Here is a 24,765-nt window from a genome sequence, read left to right on the forward strand (position 1 = left end):
CCTCGCCCTTATTCTTTATTCGGTCCAGGCTCGGCATCTTGCTCTGACTCTTCGCCGGTTTTTGAGTTCTGCTTCTTGTTTTGACTGCCCCCCGCCTATGTCCCTCGGTCCTGGTCCTGCTCCTCCGTTTGGCTGTGCAACTTGCTTCCTCCCCATTTCCCACACTCCTTCCACACTTCTCTTCGCACCGCTCCTCTCTACATGCCGCGACCCCGACCCGAAACCCAGCTTCATCGCCAGGGTCCTCCAGCCAGATCTTCTCCACTCTCCGCCCCTTCCCATGGCTCTGCCTGTGTTTCTCGCTCGGGGCTGCCTCCTGCCGGGGTGCCCTGATGCGCCCTGAATCCACCCGCCCTACCCCGTCCTCTGCTTCCAGCGGCTCTTTCTGCACGGGCTCCTCGCCCCACACCCCGGAGCAACTAGGACTCTTCTCGGCCCGCACTAGCCTGTGGCCTCGCCCCCTCTGCTCCTCCAGCCCCAGCATGAAGCCACGCCCCTCCTCCTCGCCCCGCCCCAGAATGTAGTCATAGCCCTGGTCCAGCCACCCCAGAGTGGGACCACGCCCCTCCTCGCCCCGCCCATGCGTGCGGGCTCGCCTCTCTTCCCCCCGCCCCAGGATGGGACCACGCCCCCTCTCGTCACGCCCATCCTCCTCCTTGCCCCCCTCTAAAGGGTGGCCCCGACCTTTCACCTCCCTCCCCTGAGTGCCGCCACGCCCACTAGAGTCCCTCCCATGCAGGTGACCACGCCCCCTCACAGCCCGAGCCGGCGTGTGGACACGCCCCCTCGCGGCGCGCCCCGGCGTGCGCTCACGCCCCTTCTCGCCACGCCTTGCGGTGTGGGCCCTTCTCTCCAGCTTAGACACCCGCTCTTTTCCCGGGGATCGCGGCTCGTCACCCGCCGTTTGCTTGCCGGGAGACCTGTCTTCGCCCAGAGCCCGCTCCTCACCCCGCACTTTCTCACCGTCCCGTGCGGGCACCGCTTTCTCTCTCCTCACCTTCCCCTTGGGCCGCACCCCCTTAGCGCCCCTCTGACTCCGGTCCCGGTCCATGCCGCCCGCCACACCTGCCGGCCCTACGCCTCGACCCTGCTCATCGCACCTGCTTCTCCTGGCCCCGCCTTCTCCCCCCCGCCCCCCGCCCGCGCCTCTCGGTGGCCGCCGACCTAGACTCCTCGCCTCCCGGCCTCCCCCGCCTCGCCCCTCCTCACCTCCCTCCTCCCTCACAGCCCCGCTCCCGCCCCCGCATCCCTCTCCCGGACGCGCCCCGGCACCTCCCTCTTATCCCCGCCCCGCAGTACCAGTCACCTAATTAAAACCGGTCAACCGTCACTCCAGTCGCGCCCCTACTTGCCCGTTTTCAAAATGGCCGCACGCGCTTCCACAGCCGACTTCCGCCTGTCCGGCGGCACGCCCCCCCGCCCCGCCCAGGAGTCGGTCTCCATGGTTACCAAGTCACCACCTGCGCCCAGACCAGCGCCCAGACAAGCAGCGGGAAACCCAGGCCGGGTGCCTGCCGGCAGAGGGTGCTAAGGACACACTTTGCAATAGGTCCTTCCAGCTGCTCTGGTCTCTTTATGTCTCTCTCACTAAAGGAAAATTAAGTCTTTAAAAGGCCAGCGAAATAGCTCACTAGGATATTGTGCAGCTCTGCCGTGTGCACATCCCAGGTTAGAGTCTGGGCCCTAACCCACTGAAGGACTTTGGTTTCTTTCACACTCTGCCTCTCTACTTTCCTTTTCTGTTTAAATAACAATAATAATAAATAATTTTACAAATAATTTCTAGGACAGAGACATATGTCCCAGAGAAGGTACTGCAGCCATAAAAACAAAAATGAGTGGCTCAGGAGATGGCACCGTGGCTGGAGTGTTGATCTTAAAAGCAAAAGGTTCCAAGTTCGGTCTTCAGCATCACATGTGTCAGATTCCTCTTCCATTAATAAATAAATCTTTCTTAAAAACAGTCTAGGGAGTCGGGCGGTTGCGCTGCGTGTCAAGCGCAGGTGGCACAAAGCACAAGGACCGGCATAAGGATCCCGGTTCGAGCCCCTGGCTCCCCATCTGCAGGGAGTCGCTTCACAGGCGGTGAAGCAGGTCTGCAGGTGTCTTTCTCTCCCCCTCTCTGTCTTCCCCTCTTCTCTCCATTTCTCTCTGTCCTATCCAACAACGACGACACCAATAACAACAATAACTACAACAATAAAACAACAAGGGCAACAAAAGGGAATAAATAAATATTTTTAATATTTAATATTTATTTATTTATTAATATTTTTAATATTTATTTTATTTATTTATTCCCTTTTGTTGCCCTTGTTGTTTTTATTGTGTAGTTATTATTGTTGTTGTCGTTGTTGGATAGGACAGAGAGAAACGGAGAGAGGAGGGGAAGACAGAGAGGAGAGAAAGATAGACACCTGCAGACCTGCTTCACCGCCTGTGAAGCGACTCCCCTGCAGGTGGGGAGCCAGGGGCTCGAACTGGGATCCTTATGCCGGTCCTTGCGCTTTGCCCCACCTGCGCTTAACCCGCTGCGCTACAGCCCGACTCCCCACAAATAAATATTTTTTAAAAGTCTGTAACTTATTTTATTTAACAATCTAGAAAGTCTACAGTCACCAGCAGTTCCAGTGCAATTTCCAGCACAACTGAGAATTCAGGAATCTTCGTCAAATTGTTAGTGTAGCAGACCTTGCAGATAAAAATGCACACAAAATAAATAAATCTAAAAGGGGAGGGGGCTCTCTGTTTCTGTCTCTCTGCCAACATGTGAATAAAGGGCTCTCTCATTCTTTCTCCTCTCTCTCAGCTCATATGTACTCCAACATGTGGGTGTTCTCAATTTTCTTGAATAAAGTTTTAAATTTCTGGAAAAAGGGGGGAGGTATATGAAACTACTATGTGTCCTTGGAATGACCTCGGAATTATTCTGGATTGATGAGGGGAAAAGCTTTTCAGAGAAAATATCAGAGAAAGCATCTAAGATTGTATATATAAGGGATGAGTGGCGGCACATCTGGCTGAGCACACGTTACCATACACAAGGATCCTGGTTCAAGCCCTCAATCCCCACCTTACAGGGATGGAGATCCACTAGTGGTGAAGCAGTGCTATAGGTGTATCTCTCTCTCTCTCTCTGTTTCTTTCTTTCTTTCTCTCTTTCTTTTTACTTTATTGATTTGATTTAATAGGACAGAGAGATATTGGGAGGAAAGGGAGATGGAGAGAGACAGAGAAACACCTGAAAGCACTACTTCACCATCTGTGAAGCATTCCCCCTGCAGGTGGTGACCAAGGACTTGAACTTGGGCCCTTGCACATGGTAGTTTATGCACTTAACCAGTTGTGCCGCTGTCTCTCCCTCCTTCTTTCTTTTCTTTAATTTTTTTTAACCAGAGTACTGTTTAGTTCTGGCTTATGGTGGTGTGGGGGATTGAACCTGGGGCTTTGGAGGCTCAGGCATGAGAATCTGTTTGCATAACCATTATGCTATCTACCCTCCACCATCTCTCTTTCTATCCCACTTCCCTTCCAATTTATAGCTCGTCATCATCTTTATCATAATTGTATGTATAACTGATTACAGAAAAAAGAAAAAACAAGGGAGGGGGTAGGCGGTAGCGCAGTGGGTTAAGCGCACATGGTGCAAAGGGCAAAAACCGGTGTAAGGATCCCTGTTACAGCCCCCGGCTCCCCACCCGCAGGGGAGTCGTTTCACAGGTGGTGAAGCAGGTCTGCAGGTGTCTATATTTCTCTCCTCCTATCTGTCTTCTTCCTCTCTCCATTCCTCTCAGTCCTATGCAACACCAAACAACATCAACAACAACAATAATAACCACAACAAGGCTACAACAACATGGGCAACAAAAGGGGGGCGCCTCCAGGAACAGTGGATTCATGGTGCAGGCACTGAGCCGCAGATTGCAATAACCCTGGAGGCCAAAAAAAAAAAATTTTTTTTAAAAAGGTATGGGAACGTGGACAACAGTACTTAGCATTTTATTGAGTACCATACACTGCTGAAAGTGCTTTACAGACAGTAAGTGGCTTCTGTCTCTAATAAGTCTGAGAGGTAAAAGCTGGAACCATCCTATTCCACAGATGAGTGAATTGGCACAGGGAGGCAGAATCACTTGACCAAAACCCCAGAGGCTGGTAATCTACCAGGACACTACCTCCAGAGGCTGTCACAGCAACAGCTCACTAACCCAGGTATTCCCTGTGTGACTTGAGAGGAATATAAATGACACACACACACACACACACACACACACACTGCTGGCACACTCCTGGCAAGAGACGTTAGAAATCAGTCACTGCAGCCTGAGTGCCAGAGAAAAACTGATTTTCCACTGTATTCTCACTGGCAACTTTTGAAATGTTTCCAACGCATTACAAACAAACACAAACTGAACAGCACCTGGTTTCTTTTTCTAGAGGACTCAGAAAGAGAAGTGAGGAGGGAAAGCCACAGGATCTAGCTATCAAGTGCAGCTCTCTAGGCAAGGATGATGCCTGCCCGTCCAGATGCTGATTCCACAGCAAAGCTGACACTGACCCACCCCACTGAGAAGCCAAGGAACCGGGGAGGTGGGACAAGGGCCAGAAGACAGCTACCCTGAGAGACAGGGTGACCCAGCAAAGCCTTCAGAGTCCAGCTTTACTCTTCCTGTGTGATGTTAATAAACATCTCTGGGCCTCCTTTTAAGTGTACATTGTGAGGAATGTACCTAACAGAGCTGCCAAGAGAGTTGAACAAGTTCATGTGTTTCAAGGGCTTGGCGCAGGGCCTGGCCCCCATGTTAGTGCCCTGTCTCCTTGTTATAACAACAATCTTGAGTGAAGTTTCTGCAAGAATTGACCATGTTGATTTCTCCCTCCTTAAAACATTTACAACCCCCTTCACACACTTCCTGGGTTTTAATTATTGTATTTTATTTATTTATTTATTTACCATAGCACTGCTCACCTCTGGCTATGGTGGTGCTAGAAACTGAACGTGCACTGAAGGAAACTTCACAAGCGGTGAAGCAGTGCTGCAGATATCTCTTTCCCTCTCCCTCTACTTCTCTATCTTCCCATCTCCTCTCAACTTCTGCCTCTATCCAAAACAAATTGAAAACTTAAATACCCAGGTGTCCAAGAACAGATGAGTAGCTGAGCAAGTTCTGGTATATATACACAATGGAATACTACCCAGCTATAAAAAATGGTGACTTAAACATTTTCAGCCAATCTTGGATGGACTTTGAAAAATTCATGTTAAGTGAAATAAGTCAGAAACAGAAGGATGAATATGGGATGATCTCACTCTCAGGCAGAAGTTGTAAAACAATATCAGAAGACCAAAAAAAAAAAAAAAAAAAAAACACACAAGTAGAACCTGAAATGGAATTGGCGTATCGCACCAAAGTAAAAGACTCTGGGGTGGGGGTGGGTGGGTGGGTAAAATACAGGTTCAAGAAGGATGACAGGGGACCTTAGTGGGGGTTGTATTGTTATATGGGAAACTGGGGTATGTTATGCATGTACAAACTATTGTATTTACTGTGGAATGTAAAACATTAATTCCCCAATAAAGAAATAAAAAAAGAAAAGAAAACTTAAATAAACTGTCCTGCTGCTGGGCTGATAGCTCAGCTAGTGGTGCACAGGTCTTACATGTATAAATCTTTTTTAAAAAAAAATTTTTAAGGGGGAGGGCCTGCAAAATAGCTCATTTGGACAGTACTGTGCTTTCATGTGTGTGACTCTTGGTAGGAGCCCAGGCTCTACTGCATTGAGGAAGCTTTGGTGCTGTGGTCTCGTTCATTCTATCTCTTTGCCTCAAAAACAACTCCTACTACAAAACAAAACTAAAAACTCTCCCTAGTCTCTCCTGCCCTCAAGAAATCTGTCCTTTAAAGACACTTAAGATGAGCTTCCCCACCCACCCTCATCACGCCATCACTCCAGAGTCAGTAAACTGCCTGCTAGTCTCCAACCTGTCCTATCCGCTGCCCCCCCCCCAGCCCCCCCCCCCCCCGCAGTCTCCAGGTATTCACACACCCAGTTCCTTCAGCTTGGAGTGCCTTCCCACACCCTTTCTATGTGTCCATCAAGGACCCTGCCCCTCTGTCTACTACACAGGACTCAGAAGAGGGACCTCTGACAGTGAGTGCTATTTCTGATGCACATCTTAGAAGGCAACACATCTAGGACAAAGACACAGAAAACAAATCACCTTCCAGCTCTGTGTCTAAGAGGGGGACGTCCCCTCCCTGGGCATGTTTCTTCATCTGCGGAAAGGAGATGGAGAAGTTAGCTTCCTCAAGTTGGTACCCAGAATAGGGACAATGAAGGCATCCCAAAATAATGTGGCAGGCTTTGAAATCCACTTTTGAAGTGGGTACAATGATCATTGCCTGGGGATGGGTGGTAGCGCAGCAGGTTAAGTCACATAGTGCAAAGCACAAGGACTGGCTTAAACATCCTGGTATGAGCCCCTGCCTCCCCACCTGCAGGGGGTTGCTTCACAAGTGGTGAAGCAGGTCTGCAGGTGTCTTTCTTTCCCTCTCTGACTTCCCCTCTTCTCTCGATTTCTCTCTGTCTTATCCAACAACAACAGCTATAACAACAATAGCAATAACAACCATAACAAGGGCAACAAAATGGGAAAAATAGCCTCCAGGAGTAGTGGATTCATAGTGGTGTCACTGAGCCCTAGCGATAACCCTGGAGAAAAAAAAAAAAAAAAAGATCATTGCCTTTTTTGTTTGTTTTTGTTTTTAGCTAAAACACTGCTCAGCTCTGGTTTATGGTGGTACTGAGGATTGAACCTGAGACCTTGGAGCCTCAGATACGAAAGTCTTTTCTATAACCATTATGCTGTTTCACTCGTCCTCCCTATATTTACTGGCTTTTCTTAGAAATGTCCCTCTCCTTTACAAACTCCACATCTTTCCTTTGTGTGGTCACCTTGCCAACCTCCGTAGATCCTTTTTTCTTTCCCATTTCCAGCATTTTTTTTCACAGCAAGCAGTTTTCTTGTTTTGTCTTTCATACACACACACACACACACACACACACACACACACACACACACACACACACATTCAGAGCATTGCTCAGCTCTGGCTTATGGTGTTGCTGGGGATTGAACCTGGAAGCTCAGAGCCTCTGCCATGAAAGTCTATTGCATAACCATTGTCCTGGATCTCTGACCCCATCATTGCCTTCCCATAGATGAGGAAACTGAACACATAGATGAAGTGACTGCTGAGGGCATAGGCAGGATGTGGCAGGGTAGAGATTTGAGCCCCAGGAGGCTGGTTTGCTCCAGGACCCAGGGAGCCCCACATTCTCAGTAAATAGGGACAGCTTGACTGTGGGGCAGTGGTCAAGAGCAGCATCTTCAATGCTGTTCGATCCTGGCTGGGTTTCTGCCTCAGCTTCCTGCCCGTCAGGCTCAAAAGCAGATTCTACCAGTCAGATCTACCCCAGGCCTCTCCATGGAAACAACTAAGAGAAATGAGTCAGGCCCACTGTCCCCCTGACAACAACTCTGATTTCATGGCTGACTTCAATAGAACATCCTCTAGGAAGCCCTCCCTGACTTTCTGAATGGGGCACTTTCTCTATTGTCCCCATGGTCACTGTGCCTCCTTGCTTAAAGTGGTGTCCAGTCCAGTCTGAGCTATCATGGCAGGGAGATAATGTAGCCTGTGAGCCCCCCAAAATCAGGGCCCAGCTCATCCCAACTGCTGTGTTGCTAGCCCTGTCCAGCATGGGACTGGCCCAAAGGAGGGAGTTTGGGGATGAGTGAATATATTCTTTACACTTGATGGGCGTTAGGAACCAGAGCTGAGTGGGTGTCACTCTACTGCCTGAAATAAGGCTTAAGCCCAGAGCCCAGGAGAAATGGCAGCTGAGGAGGGTTGAGTGAGGGAGATGGGTAGAGGGCTGAGTGAGAGAGATGGATGGAGGAATAAGTGTAATAATGAGCTGGGAATACAGCCTCAGTGTCATGTGTGTGCTTTGTGTGTATAAGGCCCTGGTTTTAATCCCCGGTCACCTCCCCTCCACCAAAAATGAGAAAAACAGAGATGGGGAGGGAGATGGGAAGGGAGAAGGGAAGGCGGGGAGAGAGAGAGTTACGGAAAGTTAGAAAACATAGGGGAAATGAGAGGGAAGGGGGTACAGGACAGCAAGGTGCTCACAAATGTGAGACAGAAAACAGATGGCTGGGACTGGCAAGATAGCTCACTTGGTGGCGTGCTTGCTTTGTCACTGGCACTACCCAGGCTCAAGCCCAGCTGCCACCACACCGAGGGAGGCTCTGGTGCTGAGATCTCTCTCTCTCTAGTCTGAAAAAGTGAAAAAAAAAAAACCAAGTGTATGTGTGTGTGTAAGGGGTGGACTGGGGGGGCAGAAGATGGTTCACCTGGTGAGGTGAACACTTGATCATGCACAAGGACCCAGGTTCAAGTTCCTGACCAACACATGAGGACCCCTTCACGAGGAAAGCTTTCCAAGCTGTGGAGCTGTGATTTCATGTCTCTCTTCTCTGTCCCTCGCTCCCCTTATATCATAAAAAAATAAATAAATAAAAGAGTCCAAGGAAGGGCCTAATGACTAAAATCACGGGGAGGAAAAAAAAGATCACAAACTACAAATAAAGACGGACAGGTGGAAACGAGGACAGACAGTAGATGACAGGTGACTCGCCTCACCACCACCAGCATGTGCTCTAGAAAGTTCTCAACCATCAGCTCCAGTCTCGAGAGAGGAGTAACCGGTCTGGTGTGGTGCCCCCAGCTACCTGGGGATGGAGGCGTAGTCGGTGTGAGAGCCAGCTGTCAGCTGCTGGTGTGGCTCCGGCTGGGGGCTGAGGATGTCCACCCGGTCGTCCTCCTCCTGCTCCCTGTTGATGCTGGCGGGACACGGGCTGGGCAGCAGGATGAGGTCCGTGAGGCCATGCAGGTCGGACACATGGCGGAAGGTCTGCAGCACCAGCACCATGGCCACCAGGCCCAGGAAGAGGTAGGCTGTGGGGATGGCAGAGGAGTGCCAGTGGGCTCAGAGCTAGGTGGTGAGTTGCTGGGGGCAGGGCAGCCTACTCATGACTCCCTCCACAGGGTGGGCCTGTGTCCCCATACATCTCCCCACCTTGAACTTCCTTTGGCATCTATTTGTGTCCACCCTGCTGACCAGGCGGCCCTCTGTGTAGGTCCCATGTTGCAGAACTTAAATGTTGACCTTGACTGATCAGTGAATCACTGTTCACTCCCTAGCATGTGACCAGCTGGTACTTTGCTTGGGACAAATCCAGGTCACCCCCTAGTCATCACCCATGGACACTCACCTGTGACCAGCACCTTGTAGAGGGCCCGGTGAGGCTGGCCAGGGGCCTCCCCGGGCACGTAGTCCCCCAGACCGATGGTGGACAGAGAGATGAAGCAGAAGTAGAAGGCGTCCAGGAAGCTCCAGGCCTCCTCCAGGTGGGCAAACACCATGGCTGGGACCAGGAAGCAGACGGTCACTGTAAACCCCAGCAGGGCCACCAAGTGCCAGCGGGCCACCCTCCGGGGTGCCCAGCCCCAGCGTGCACTCAGCCAGGACAGGGGCGCATGGGTGAGCAGCAGTGCCAGGCGCTGGGCCGAGGCAGTCAGCAGCAGCATGGTGGCCGGCACGCCGAGGAGCGCGAAGGCGATGGAGAAAGCCTTGCCGGCATCCGTCAGTGGTGTGGTGTACCCGTAGCCTGCGGGAGTCAGAGGGAGAGCCTCTGCCCACTCAACACCCCCACTTGCGGTCCGTGGGCTCCTGACAACTAACCTAAGCTCACTCACCCTCAAAGGGGCCAGGAGATGACTCACTGAGTAGAGCCCATACTTTCCCATACTAGAGGACCACCCGCCACCACATAGGAGCACCACGCAGAGGGGAAGTTTCATGAGCAGTGGAGCAGCCGCTCTGTGGTTGGTGTCTCTCCTTCCTTTTTCTCTCTTTTTCTCTCCCTCACCCTCTAAAATAAAACCAAAGTGACCCAGGAGATGAACAGTGTTCTAGGGGTACAAAAGGGGGGGTGCAGGGAAGATAACATAATGGTGACTTATGCAGACTCTCATGCCTAAGGTTCTGGGGTCCCAGATGCAATCTCCCACACCATTGTAAGTCATAGCTGAGAATTGAGCAGTGGTCTGGGAAGGAGGGAAGGAAGGCAGGGAGGGAGGGAGGAAGGAGGGAAGGAAAGAGGAAGAAATTTGTTTGATAACATGGCGCAGAGTACAAGGACTGGCATAAGGATCCCGGTTCAAGCCCCCGGCTCCCCAATACAGGGGCGTCACCTCACAGAAATTTGTTTGATAAACCTTTAAAAAATGAGTTTGACAAATGCTCCTCATCTCCTAAAGGGCTATGGAAACAGTCCAGTCAGGGTGCTGTGAGTTCTGCAAACAGAAACATAGTAAAGGGGAATTCAGGCATTGGTGATACTGGCTCACTCTGGCAATGTGTACATTCAAGTCTTTTTCTATTTTTCTAAATAAACCATCCATAGACTCGGAAATATGGCCAGAGTGAGAAGGGACCTAGTTTATAATGTCTCAGGGACGTGTCTAAGGAGACACATATGGTCATGCAAAAAAAAAAAAAAAAAAAAAACCGAAAAACTGTTGTGCCTGGGGCCTAGTGGTGGCCCACCCAGTTGAGCACACAGGTTATCATGTGCAAGGACCTGGGTTCAAGCCTCTGGTCCCCACCTGCAGGGGGGAAGCTGCATAAGTGGTGAAGCAGTGCTGCCGGTGTCTTTTTCACTTTCCCTCTCTATCTCCCCCTTCCTCTAGATTTTTCTCAGTCTCTATTTTTAACAAAAGGAACAGCTAAGTGGTCCGGGAGATGGCACAGTGGATAAAGCATCTGACTCTCAAGCATGAGTTACCAAGTTCAATCCCCGGCATAACATGTACCAGGGTGATGTCTGGTTCTTTCTCACTCCTCCTATGTTTCTCATTAATAAATAAATAAAATCTTTTTTTTTAAAAAAAAGGAACATCTAAAACATAACAAATACAGTTGTAAACATTTGAAGAAAATAAAATTTGCACGGAGGGTAGATAGCATAGTGGTTATGCAAATAAACTCTCATGCCTGAGGCTCCAAAGTCCCAGGTTCAAGCCCCCACACCACCATAAGCCAGAGCTGAGCAGTGCTCTAGTAGTAAAAAAAAAAAATTGCTACTTTATACTATAAAAAAAGGAAAATAGTTTTTTAATCAAAGAAAAGAGGGGTGGGGGAGGTAGTATAATGGTTCTGGGTTTACACACACTTATTTCTTTTCTTTTTCTTTTTAATTTTTGTTACATTTATTTATTTATTCATTTATTCTCCTTTTTGCTGCCCTTGGTTTTTATTGTTGTTGTAGTTATTATTATTGTTGTTGATATTGCTGTCGTTGTTGTTGGATAGGACAGAGAGAAATGGAGAGAGGAGGGGAAGACAGAGAGGGGGAGAGAAAGACAGACACCTGCAGACCTGCTTCACCGCCTGTGAAGCGACTCCCCTGCAGGTGGGGAGCCGGGGCTCTAACCAGGATCCTTACGCCGGTCCTTGCGCTTTGCGCCACCTGCGCTTAACCCGCTGCGCTACCGCCCGACTCCCACGCACACTTATTTCTAAGCTTAGGGACCCGCACAAGGACTTGGGTTTGAGCCCCTGCTTCCCACCTGTAGATGGGACACTTTACAAGCAGTAAAGTAGGTCTGCAGGTGTCTTTCTCTCTCCCTCTCAACCCCCTTCTGTCCCCCTTTGTCCTATCGAATAAAATAGAAAGGGGGGGGCAGGTGGTGGCACACCAGGTTGAACACACTTGTTACAATACGCAAGGACCCAGGTTTGAGACCCTGGTCCCCACCTGCAGGGGGAAAGCTTCGCGAGTGGTAAAGCAGAGCTGCAGGTGTCTCTCTGTCTCTCTCCCTCTCTACCTCCCCCTTCCCACTTGATTTCTGGCTGTCTCTATCTGATAAATAAATAATAATGATTTTAAAAAAAATTAAGGGGAAAATAATTCCTAGTGCTGACACCAAGCTCCAGTGATCACCCTGGAGGCAAAGAAGGAAAAAAAAAAATGAAATCATATCAGAGGTCAGCAAAATAGCTCAGATAGCGCACTGCTTTGCCATGGGCATAACTCAGCTTCAAGCCTGGCCTCCGTGAAAGGAAGCTTCGGTGGTATGGTCTCTTTCACTCACTCTCTGCCTTCTCTGTCTCTACTAAAAAGTTAATAAGGGGGGTAGGCGTTTGGTGCACCTGGTTAACTCCACATATTACCATAAGCAAGGACTCAGGTTAAAACCCCTAGTCCTCACCTGCAAGGGGAAAACTTCAGAAGTGGTGAAGCAGGTCTGCAGGTGTCTCTCTTTCTCTTTCTCCCTCTCTATCCCTCTTCCCTCACAATTTCTCTGTCTTGTCAAATTAAATAAAGTTAAAAAAAATTTTTTTTAATGGAGATGGGAAGATAGCTCAACTGGTAGAGCAAAGACTTTGCATGCATGAGGCTCCCAATTAGACCCTCAGTACTCCCTGTACCAGGAGTGGTGCTCTGGCACTTTCTCTCATATGACATAAATCTTGTGTTTTTATTTTTTTTAAATACACAAATAGAAAAAAGAAGAAGTGAAAGCAGAAGCTTGAAGCAATCCTTGTCCACAGCACACTATGCACAGCAGGCAACAAAAATCTGCACACACAATGGGATATTGTCTTGTTGTGTTTAACCAGAGCTCTGCTCAGCTCTGGCTTCCGGTGGTGCAGGTGATTGAACCTGGGAGCTCAGAGCCTCCCCAGCCTCTCCCCCACCCCAGGAAATGTGGATACATGCTACAACATGGAGGAGCCTGAAACATCTTATTAAGTAGAATAAGTTAGTCACAGAAGTGTAGTTCCACTTATATGAGGTACTTTGAGTAGAGAAAATTACAGACACAGGGCTGGAGAGAGGTCTCTAGGTCAGGAGCCTGCCTGGACAAGCACACAACCCACGTAAGCCCTGGAACCATAGGGAAGTGTCTCTGTCTCTATCGGAACAAACTGCTTGTGTGTGAGGCCCTGCTCCCTCCACAAACAATAATTAGAGACAGAGAAAGTGGGGTGTGATTTCCAGGGGCTGAGAAAAAAGTTGTATGGAGTTGTTTGATATATCTTTTTTTTTTTTCTTTTTGCCTCCAGGGTTATTGCTGGGGCTCAGTGCCTGCACCATGAATCCACTGCTCCTGGAGGCCATTTTTCTCCCTTTGTTGCCCTTGTTGTTGTAGGCTTGTTGTGGTTATTATTGTTATCGTTGATGTCGTCATTGCTGGCTAGGACTGAGAGAAATGGAGAGAGGAGGGGAAGACAGAGAGGGGGAGAGAAAGATAGACATCTGCAGACCTGTGTCACTGCCTGTGAAGCGACTCTCCTGCAGTGGGGGAGCCGGGGGTTCGAACCAGGATCCTTAACTCTGGTTCTTGCGCTTTGCGCCACGTGCGCTTACCCTTCTCCGCTACTGCCAGACCCCCATTTTTTTTTAACAAGAGATGGAAATAGAGATAGACCAGAGCACTGCTCATCTGGCTTACGGTGGTGCAGAGGATTTAGAGTCTCAGGCATGAGAGCCCTTTTGCAGAGTCATTATGCTGTCTCCCCTGCTCCCCCCCTTTTTAATAGGGGAGTTATTGTTTAATGAATAGAGGAGGATGATGCTGGGGTCAGATGTAGGGATCACTGTACAACAGTATCCATATTCTTAACACCACTGAAGTTCACACGTCAGTATGATAATAGGAAACATTTTGGGGAGTTCGGCAGTAGCACAGCAGGTTAAGCACACATGGTGCAAAGCACAAGGACCGGCATAAGGATCCCGGTTTGAGCCCCTGGCTCCCCACCTGCAGGGGAGTCGCTTCACAGGCAGTGAAGCAGGTCTGCAGGTGTCTATCTTTTCTCTCCCTTCTGTCTTCCCCTCCTCTCTCCATTTCTCTCTGTCCTATCCAACAACAACGACATCAATAAAACAAGGGCAACAAAAAGGGAATAAATATTCAAATATATATATAATACATTTTATGTTGTGTGTATTTTATCATAATAAAAAAATTCAGGTGCTAAAAAAAAACAAAAGGAAGCTTGAGTTTTTGTTGGACACAGGATCACCTGGAACAAAGATATTCCCTCCTCCCCTGAAGCTAGTAGGCATGACTCATTTCTGACCAATGAGGTAAGATGAAAGAAACAGGCAACTTCCAGGAAGTGTCCTCAAAGAGAGGAGGTTGCCAGCCTGTCTCCCTTCATTCCTGGGTCCCCCTGTCAGCTGGATCACAGATGTGAAGGCTGGAGTGGAGCAGCTGCATTGGACTATGAGGCAATCATGGAAATGTAGGCCATGCACAGAGGAGGCAAGGAGGAACACCACAGTCTCTCACCATGAAGCATTTTCTGGCCTGGGACTGCCTGCCTTGAATATGGGCAAGAAATCAACTTCTGTCTCACTAAGCAACTGTCATTTGAACTTTATCAACTGTACACTCCATTCTTACTAATACCAGGTTTTTGATGTTTCTTTGGTTTCTTTTTTTTTTTTTGATCAAAAAAAGAAACTCCAGCAGCCAGGGCTGGGTGGTGGTGCACCTGGCTGAGCACACATGTTATAATGTATAAGGTCAAGGGTTCAAGACTCCACCCTACCTACCTGGGGAAGCAGTGCTGTATGTGTCTCTCTATCTCGCTCCCTATCTATCACCCACTTCCCTCTCGGTTTCTGACTGTCCGTAGCCAATAAACAAATAATTTTTTTAAAAATTTAAAATAAAAAAGAGAAACTCCAGCATCCTGGCAGAAGTGACACAGAATCCTTACAGACACACACACACACACACACACACACAAAGTTACAGCAGAATGGAGGCTGTGAGCCCCAACTCACTACTTTAAGGACTTAAGGGTCATCAACAAAAAGAACATAGGAGTCAGGCGGTAGAGCAGAGCAGCGAGTTAAGCGCATGTGGCACAAAGCGCAAGGACCAGAGTTAAGGATCGCGGTTCGAGCCCCCGGCTCCCCACCTGCAGGAAAGTTGCTTCACAGACAGTGAAGCAGGTCTGCAAGTGTCTTTCCCCCCCCCCTCCTTCCCCTCCTCTCTCCATTTCTCTCTGTCCTATCTAACAACGACATCAATAACAGCAATAACTACAACAACAATAAAAAACAACAATGGCAACAAAAGGGAAAATAAATAAATAAAAAGAACATAGGACTTGAGCCCTGAGGGCCTTGGTTCAAATCTCTTCTGTACACCTTCCCAGTTGTGTGACCTTGGTTAAGTCTTCTAAACTCTTTGGGTCTCAGTTTCTTTTTCTAAAGGTTTTATTTTGTTTTTAATTTTTTTATCTTTATTTATTTATTGGATAGTGTCAGCCAGAAATCCAGAAGGAAGGGGGAGATAGGGAGAGAGAGAAGAGGGGGTTGGGCAGTGGTGCACTGGGTTAAGTGCACAGAACATGAAGTGCAAGAATCCCTGTTTGAGGCCCCAGCTTCCCACCTTCAGGGGAGTCACTTCATGAGTGGTGAAGCAGCTTTATAGGTATCTGTCTATCTTTCTCTCCCCTTCTCTAGCCCCATTCCTCTCTCAATTTCTCTGTCCTATCCAATTAAAAAAATGGGTGATTCGGGCTGTAGCAGTGGGTTAAGTGCAAGTGGCACAAAGCACAAGGACCCACATAAGGATCCGAGTTCGAGCCCCCGGCTCCCCACCTGCAGGGGAGTTGCTTCACAAGCAGTGAAGCAGGTCTGCAGGTGTCTATCTTTCTCCCCCCCCTCTGTCTTCCCCTCCTCTCTCCATTTCTCTCTATCCTATCCAACAACGATGACAACAATAATAACTACAACAATAAAACAAGGGCAACAAAAAGGGAATAAATAAATATTAAAAAATCAAAATAAATGGGAAAAATAGCCACCAGGAGCAATGGATTCATAGTGCAGGCACTGAGCCCCAGCGATACCACTAGGAGAGAGAGAGAGAGACTCCTACAGTACTGCTTCACCACTTGCAAAGCTTTCTCCCTGCAAGTGGGGACCAGGGGCTGAAACCCAGGTCCTTGTACATTGTAACATGTGCGCTTAACCAGGTGCGCCACCACCTGGCCCCTGGGTCTGTTTCCATTGCAATAAATAAATAAACAAATAAATAGCCTTCTAGTGGCACCTGCCTCGCAGAGGCAACAAGCCCTCTGCCAGGGATCCTCATGCCTGTGACCTGGGGAGTGTTACTAGTTCCATCTTACAGATGAGCCAGAATGAGGAGTCAGGCAGAGAAGGTGAACCCAGGCTGGCCTCGCCTGAGTTTGGTTCCTTCATCTGTACTATTCAAAGCCAGGCTCAGAGAGGAGACCTGGGGTATTGATGTGAGCCAGTGGAGCCCAGAAGCAGGTAAGGAAGGCCCAGCACAGGAGAAGATGCCAGATTCCTTCTGGAAGGATCCAGCCCCTCAGAGGTCCTGCCCTGACCTGGGCCACACAGTGGGGCTCAAAGACTAAGTGAGGAAGGGGAGTTGGCAGCCCAGGTGAGTCTCCTCTCAACCCTCCCCAGCACCCAGCAAGAGGAGAAAGGGGAAGTGGGGGTGGTGCTGCAGAGGAGCTGTGGGAGGGCAAGCAGAGCCTGAGCACAATGGGGCTTCCCAGGTCTCCAGGCCAAGCACCTTTCTCTTTTTTTTTTTTTTGCACCTTTCTCTTTCATAAAAACAAATACGTAGTTTTCAAAAGATAAAAACAGGGGAGTCGGGCAGTAGCACAGTGCGTAGCACAGTGTGTTATGTGCAGGTGGTGCAAAGCCCAAGGATCGTGTAAGGATCCCGGTTGTAAGGATCCCGGTACGAGCCCCCGGCTCCCCACCTGCAGGAGGGTCTTCCTAGGCAGTGAAGCAGGTCTGCAGGTGTCTATCTTTCTCTCTCCCTCTCTGTCTTCCCCTCCTCTCTCCATTTCTCTCTGTCCTATCCAACAACGACATCAGTAACAACAACAATAACTACAACAACAATAAAAAAAAAAAAAGGGCAACAAAAAGGGAAAATAAATATTTAAAAAAATAATAATAATAAAAGATAAAAACAGTCCAATATCACCTAGGAGGGTGCCTGCTTAGCCCCGGTAGGTATACCACATGGGAAGTACTAGGGCACTGGGGGAATCTTTGGGGCTGTGATCGATCTATCTCTCTCCTTCTCGCTCTCCTTCTCCCTCTTCCTTTCTCTCTCTGCTTCTCTGTCTTTTAAGATTTTATTTAACTCAAGGTAGAGAGAGGAGACAGCCAGAGTTTTACTCTGGCACATAGGATGCTGGGGACCAAATTGAGGACCTCATGCTTCCAAGTTTAGCTGCCTACTCACTGTGCCACCTCCCAGGCCCCTGATGTTTCTCTTTTTAAAGATTCCCTCATTAATGGGAAAAAAAAACAAAGGAGAGGGAGAGAGAGAGAGAGAGAGAGAACAAACCATCACTCTGACACATTCAGTGTCAAAGACCCAACTTGAGCCCTTGTTCTCGACAGTCTAGCTCTCTAGCCACTCTGAAGAGTTGGCCTGAAGTGGCAAAGCCCCAGCAATGACTAAATAAATTAAGAAAAAAGAAAAAAAAAGATCATAAGTGGATACTGGAGGTACTAGGGAAGGATTCTAGGGCATAGAGAGCCTGGGGAATTTTTGTTGGTGGGGAAGGGGGAGTGCCAGGTCTAGTTAGGTTGGTTTTGGGGTAGAGAAGGGAAACCACTGGTCTGGAGGATCTAAGAGGGGTCCCAGATCTTTTCTTGAGATATCCATGGAGGACAAGGGTCTCCAGGCAGGGACCATATTCCTGGAGATACCGAGGTGACAGCTTCTCTCCAGCACAGTGTGGCAGGAGCTGGGAGAGGAGGTCCAGCGGGCTCTGGGCTCTGATGGAGGGGTGAGGGTCTCAGCTTCCTGTTTTTCCAAGAGACCACTATAGGGAGTTCTTTGTTTGCAAACCCCCAGGGAGATTTGTTGGGAGTCTCTTTGTGGATTGGACAGGTGGAGGAGTCCTAGTGGGATGAATGCTCTTCCTTCAGGGTGCTCTGGCTCCCTCAGGGCCCCCTCACCCATAGTTGGGGGCTGCTGAATTGGAAGTCCTAACTACAGAGGTGTCCTTACTGGGGGGAATCCTGCATTTCCTATGGATATAAAGTAGCTGTGAGAATAGAGGATAGAGTGGGCTCTTCTGTCTTAGGTCGGCTTGTAGACAGGAGTGTTGGGTGGGGAAAGCTGAGCTGAGACTGGCATGGTGGAAGGCAGCCTCCACTGTAGAGTCATGGTCTAGGTCCAGAAGGGTGGAAATGAGACGTGAGCCCAGCTCCTTGCTGAGAAGTCTCTATTAGCAGTAAGGCCTGGGGTGATGGCGCCCTGTGTGGGTCTGGATTAGGACACCCCCCCTCCTCCAAGAGGTCCAGCTGTCAGAAGAAGGTTGAGGCAGGATCTCCCAGCAGGTGTCCCATAAGGGCCTATGTTGGAGAGCTGTGAACCACTGTTGGACTGGATGGCACCCTGAACCCAGAGAGCAAAGTAGGGAGGGATCCTCTGGGTCCAGCTAAGGTTCCTAGCTGAGGGTATCCAAGGGAGGGAATGCCAGACCTGGGTGGGGTGAGCAGACTGGAGGGTTACCGCAAAACAGTGGTGTTCCTGATGCTCTCTGGAAGGGATTCAAGTCTGAGTCGGAATGGGGGGTGGTTTCCTGCTGGAAGGCAAGGCTCGGAATGGGGTTCCTTTTGGATTAGGGCAGAGGCATGCATGGGGTTCCCCACACTTGTCCTGGTTTTGGAGGAGATCGCGGGTCCAGGGGAGATTTCATAGAAGTGGAGATGGGATGGGGGGGTCACGGGTGCTGGCGGGGTGGGGGGCGCGCACGTACCCACGGTGGTGACCAGCGTGCTGGCGAAGAAGAGCGCGGAGGCGAAGTCCCAGGCGGCGTCGGCGGGCCCCGAGGAGTTGGCGAGAGCGGCGCGCCCCAGCCGGCCGGCCGCCAGCACCCGCTCCACGAAGGCGTCCAGGGCCGGCGCGCTCACGCACGGGCTGCGCCGCAGCAGCTGCTCCCTCAGCGCCCGCAGTTCGGCCCGCAGCCCGGCCTCGTGGGGCCGCTCCAGCCGCGACACGAGCAGCGCGCCCAGCACCAAGTACGCCGCGTACCCGGCCAGGGCGCCCGCCAGCAGCCAGCCCCGCCGCATGGCGCCCCCGCCAGGCCCCGCAGCGCCCCCCCCCCCAGCCGCTCCGCTGACGTGGCCCCCGCCGCCCGACGGCCCGCGGCCGGCTTTCGGTTCCGGGAGAGCCCGAACTGCAGCCACAAACGCCCCAAAGAGGAAGGAGAGGGAAGCAGGGAGGCCCGAGGGGGGAGAGGTACGCCCCGCCTCCGGGAAACTGAGGCACGCCCAGAAGCCAGGTGTTGGAGAGGGTGGAGCCGGGCGCGGCTGGCCAGGATGCAGTCAATGGGGGTGTGTACTCAAGGACCCGGGTTCTAGCTCCCGCTCTCCGCCTTCAGGGTGTGTGTGTGGGGGGAGCTTCACAAGCGATGAAGCAAGTCTGCAGATGTCTCTCTATCTCTCTCCCTCATTTTTTCTTTATTGGGGGGGGTTAATGGTTTACAGTCGACAGTAAATACAGTACTTTGTACATGCATAACATTTCTCAATTTTCCCCATAACAATACAACCCCCACTAGGTCCTCTGCCATCCTTTTCCAGGACTTTTTTTTTTTTCTACCTCCAGGGTTATCACTGGGGCTGGTGCCAGCACTATAAATTCACCATGTTTACCCCCTTCATTTTATTAGATAGGACATCGAGAAATTGAGAGGGAAGGGTGATATAGATAGAGAGGGAGAGAGAAAGACACCTGCAGACCTGCTTCACGCTCACGAAGGGTTCCCCCTGCAGGTGGGGAGTCGGGGCTTGAACTCTGGTCTTTGCACATAGTAATGTGTGTGCTTAACTAGAGGCGCCACTGCAGAGCCCCTTCCTTCTCCCTACGCCCATCCCTCCCCCCACTTCTCCCTGCTCTACCCAGTGTGTGTGTGTGTGTGTGTGTGTGTGTGTGTGTGTGTCCGTCCATTCAGCCCTTCTCCCTCTAGTCTTCCCCATAGCAGATACTCTGCACAGACTAAAATCCAGGCCTTGCTCCGCGGGCGAGTGGGGTGGCATCCACCTGGAGGGGGGAGCCTAGTTCACTACGGGAGACCCCACAGGGCCTGGCGTCCCCCCTGCGCCCCGAAGAACACGTTTGGGACCTGTCGCCCACGACTATCTTGGTCACTGCTCTTGGTCAGCACCACCTGTCAGAGAGATGGATAGAAAAATGGGTACTGGGAGTCGGGCGGTAGCGCAGTGGGTTAAGCGCAGGTGGCGTGAAGCGAAAGGACCCGCGTAAGGATCCCAGTTTGAACCCCTGGCTCCCCACCTGCAGGGGAGTCGCTTCACAGGCGGTGACGCAGGTCTGCAGGTGTCTATCTTTCTCTCCCCCTCTCTGTCTTCCCCTCCTCGCTCCATTTCTCTCTGTCCTATACAACAGCAACGACATCAATAACAACGACAATAATACTACAATAACAGTAAAAAACAAGAGCAACGGGAGTGGGGCGGTAGTGCAGAGGGTTAAGCACACATAGCGCAAAGCTCAAGGACCCACATAAAGATACCGGTTGGAACCCGGCTCCCCACCTGCTGGGGAGTCGCTTCACAAGCCATAAAGCAGATCTGCAGGTGTCTGTCTTTCTCTCCCCCTCTCAGTCTTCCCTTCCACTCTGCATTTCTCTCTGTCCTACCCAACAAAAACAACATCAATAATAACTACGACAATAAAACAAGAGCAACAAAAGGGAATAAATATTTTAAAAAAACAAGTACAACAAAAGGGAAAATAAATAAATATAAAAAGAATGTAATTAAATAATTAAAAATTAAAAAGTCAGCCCAGGAGGTTGTGTCGTGGATACAGCCTATATCCAATTAATAATAAATCAATAAAAAAAAAACTTTTTATTGGAGTTCAGTGCCAGTATTATGAGCCCAGTGCTCCTGGAAGCCTTTTTTTTTTTATTTGATAGAATAAAAAGAAATTGAGAGGGTAAGTGGAGATAGACAGAGGGAAAGAAGATAGACACCTGCAGATCTACTTTGCCACTTGTGAAGTGTTCCCACTGCATGTGAAAAGGGAGGCCTCAAACCCTGATCGTTGTCTGGGTCCTTGTATTTAGTACTATGTGTGCTTAACGGGGTGCACCACCACCTAGCCCCCTTAATAAAATATATTTAAAGAGAGAGCAAAAGAGAGAGAGTCATAGGCCATACCCTCTGATAGCTCCTCCCAATACTTCACAGAGTGACAGCCCAGGTGGTGTAATGAGGGAGGCACAAGTAAGATAACAGGTAAGGGAGTGGGAGATACCCAGAGGATATAAGTGACATGGTTTAGGGATTTGCAGAGAATGTTCTGAGCAACAGGGATATCTGAGCTGAGATGTGAAAGATAAATGGACTCCCAGAGCTTGCTTTTCTAGGCAGGCCAACAGATATGGTTTTCCTTCCCTGTCCCTAATACAAGCCTCCACATACCCCTCCGGCTGTAACTCTGCACCCTCCCTCACTACTTTCTGGAGGGTAGCCCAGAGTCCTGACCACATCTGACCAGAAGAGGAGTGGGGCTTGGGGCCCAGCTCAGACACACCCAACTGGTTCTATTTATAAACTGGTGGCAGTCCTTGGTGCAAAGCCCAACTTGAGGCTGTCAACACACAGGAAGAGACACCTGATAATATAAACAGTAATAGTAGCTGCTCCTGATCAAAGGCTTACAATACGCCAGGCTCTGTGGCTGAATGGGTTTCTAGTTGAACCCCCAACCCCTGCTAGATCACTCCAGTTAAGCTGATAGGACAGTTTAGGCTTAACAAAAGAGAAGTTTCACACCTGGTCAGGGTCAGCAGGAAATTAAAATACTAGCTTTTTTGTTGTTGTTTGTTTGCAAGAGCTCTGCTCAGCTCTGGCTTATGGTAGTATCAAAATACTAACTTCTGTAATTAAAATATCTTCACAGGGATGGCGAGATAGCATAATGGTTATGCAAAGTCTTTCACAGGGACCTGATGATGGCGCACCTGGTTGAGTGCACATTACAGTGCACAAGGACCTGGGTTCGAGCCCCCGGTCCCCCACCTGTAGAAGGAAAGCTTTGCAAGTGGTGAAGCAGGCCTGCAGGTGTCTCTCTTTCTCTCTCCCTCTCTATCTCTCCTACCCTCTAGATTTCTGACTGTCTCTATCCAATAAATAAAGATTAAAAAAAAGTCTTTCATGCCTGAAGTTTTGAGTTTCAGGTTCAATCCTCAGCATTGCCATAAGCTAGAGCTGAGCGGTGCTCTGGTAAAATAAATAAAATTTCACAGAAGAGATGAATTTAGGAGAGAGAAGGAGGCCTGAGAATGAGAACATGATGATGGAACCCAAGAGACAGATCCTAAAGCAGAGGTGAAGAGGACTATGGGAAACCCATTGCCAGAAAAGGACTGCCCCTGGACCAGGATTTGTAACTGGTCGCAACAGAACAGTCCCTGGGGTCCCCAAAAAAGACAGGCCTCAGAGGAAAGGGAAAGCCACAATGACAGGGTCATTTGCTGATATATTTCCGGCATGCTGTCCCTGTTCAGAAGTAGCTTTTACCATTATCTTTGCCCGAGATCGAGATAAGTGGAGGAAACTGAGGGGCCGGAAAGAGACTGAAGGAGTTGAAGAAAGAGACTTAAGGCAGGGGTAGATAGCATAATGGTTATGCAAAGAGAATGTCATGCCTGAGGCTGCAAAGCCCCAGGTTCAGTCCCACCCACCACCATAAGCCAGAGCTGATAAATGTTCTCGTGAGGAGAGAGACACAGAGATAGAGAGAATGAAATGGTGAGGGAGATAGCATAAGGGTTATGCAAGTAAAACCTTTCACAGGGCTGGGTAGTGGCACACCCAATTAAGCACACATATTATCACACGCAAGGGCCAAGATTTGAGCCCCCCACCCCCCCACCCCCATTCCCACCTGAGCGAGCCATGAAGCAGGTCTGCGGGTGTTTATCTTTCTCCCTCATATCTCCCTTCTCCTGTCAGTTTCTCTCTGTCCCATCAAATAAACAAAACAAAACAAAAACTTTCATTCCTGAGGCTCCAGAGTCCCAGGTACAGTCCCCAGCACCACCACAAGCCACAGCTGAGAAGTGCTCTTGTAAATATTTTATTAAACTTTTTTAAAAAGGAGGTCGGGTGGTAGCACAGCAGGTTAAGTGCACAAGGCACCAAGCGCAAGGACCGGTTAGAGTCGGACCATAGTGCAGCGGGTTAAGCGCAGAGGGTTAAGCGCAGAGGGTCAAGCGTACTTTGTGCAAAGCTCAAGGACCTGAGTTAGGATCCCAGTTTGAGCCCCCGGCTCCCCACCAGCAGGGGAGTCGCTTTACAAGCAGTGAAGCAGGTCTGCAGGTGTCTATCTTTCTCTCCCCCTCTGTCTTCCCCTCCTCTGTCCATTTCTCTCTGTCCTTTCCAACAACGACATCAACAACAACAATGAAAATAACAAAGGCAACAAAATGGAAAATAAATAAATACAATTTTAAAAAATTAAAAGGAAAAAGAAAAGAATCCTGGCTCGAGACCCTGGCTATCTGCAGGGGAGTCGCTTCACAGGTGGTGAAGCAGGTCTGCAGGTGTCTGTCTTTCTCTCCCCCTCTCTGTCTTCCCCTCCTCTCTCCATTTCTCTTTGTCCTATCTAACAACAACAGCAATGACAATAATAATAATAATGACAACAACAAGGGCAACAAATGGGAAAAATGGCCTCCAAGGAGCAGTGGTTTCATAATGCAGGCACCGAGCCCCAGGGATAACCCTGGAGGCAAAAAAAAAAAAAAAAAAAGGTGGTCCAGGAGGTGGCACAGTGAATAAAGTGCCAGATTCTCAAGCATGAGGTCCCGAGTTCAATCTTTAGCAGCACATGTACCAGAGCGATATCTGGTTCTTTCTCTCTCCTCCTATCTGTCTAAATAAATAAATAAATAAATAAATAAATAAATAAATAAATAGGAGGGGGCAGGCAGCACAGCTGGTTAAGTGCACACATTATGCACAAGGACCCAGGTTCAAACCCCTGGTCTCCACCTGTAGGAGAAAAGCTTCACAAGTGGTGAAGTACAGCTACAGGTGTCTCTCTCTTTCCATCTCTACCACTCCCTCCCTACTCAATTTGAACCTGGAACATTTGGAGTCTCAGGAATGAGCATCTCCTTGCACAACCATTATGCTTTCTCCCCCATCCCCCTGTATTTCCATTTCAAAATAAATAAAACATTTTTCTTAACTTTTTTTTTTTTTTGCCTCCAGGGTTGTTGCTGGAGCTTGGTGCCTTCACCACAAATCCACTGCTCCTGGAGGCCATTTTCCCCACTTTGTTTCCCTTGTTATTATTGTTGCCATTGCTGTTGTTATTGGATAGGACAGAGAGAAATGGAGAGAGGAGGGGAAGACAGAGAGGGGGAGAGAAAGACAGACACCTGCAGACCTGCTTCACCGCAGGTGAAGTGACCTCTCTGCAGTGGGGAGCTGGGAGCTCCAACCAGGATCCTTGCGCTTGGCGCCATGTCCACTTAAACTGCTGTGCTACTGCCCAGTCCCCATTAATTATATATATAATTTATTTATTTATATGTGGTCCGGGAGGTGCCACGATAAAG

The 24,765-nt window shown here is 49.5% G+C and overlaps 1 protein-coding gene across 4 annotated transcripts in view; it reads right to left on the reverse strand.

The window, feature by feature from the left end:
* LOC107523705 (potassium channel subfamily K member 6) overlaps positions 1 to 19,391 on the reverse strand; it is a 57,688-nt gene extending 38,297 nt beyond the window's left edge. For 2 of the 4 annotated variants that reach the window (XM_060185871.1, XM_060185870.1), the window contains exons 1-3: positions 18,925 to 19,391; positions 9,344 to 9,496; positions 8,801 to 9,026 (exon numbers count right to left, since the gene is read on the reverse strand). In XM_060185871.1, the coding sequence (XP_060041854.1) occupies positions 8,801 to 9,026; positions 9,344 to 9,496; positions 18,925 to 19,237 (692 nt within the window). In that variant the 5' untranslated portion in view covers positions 19,238 to 19,391. Of the gene's footprint in view, positions 1 to 8,658; positions 9,027 to 9,343; positions 9,740 to 18,924 lie in introns of those variants that run through there. The other 2 variants (XM_060185872.1, XM_007534458.3) reach the window with 2 other exon arrangements.
* Positions 19,392 to 24,765: the final 5,374 nt, after the last annotated feature.

This window comes from Erinaceus europaeus, chromosome 2 (assembly GCF_950295315.1).
Source record: "Erinaceus europaeus chromosome 2, mEriEur2.1, whole genome shotgun sequence".
Taxonomy (NCBI): Eukaryota; Metazoa; Chordata; class Mammalia; order Eulipotyphla; family Erinaceidae; genus Erinaceus; species Erinaceus europaeus.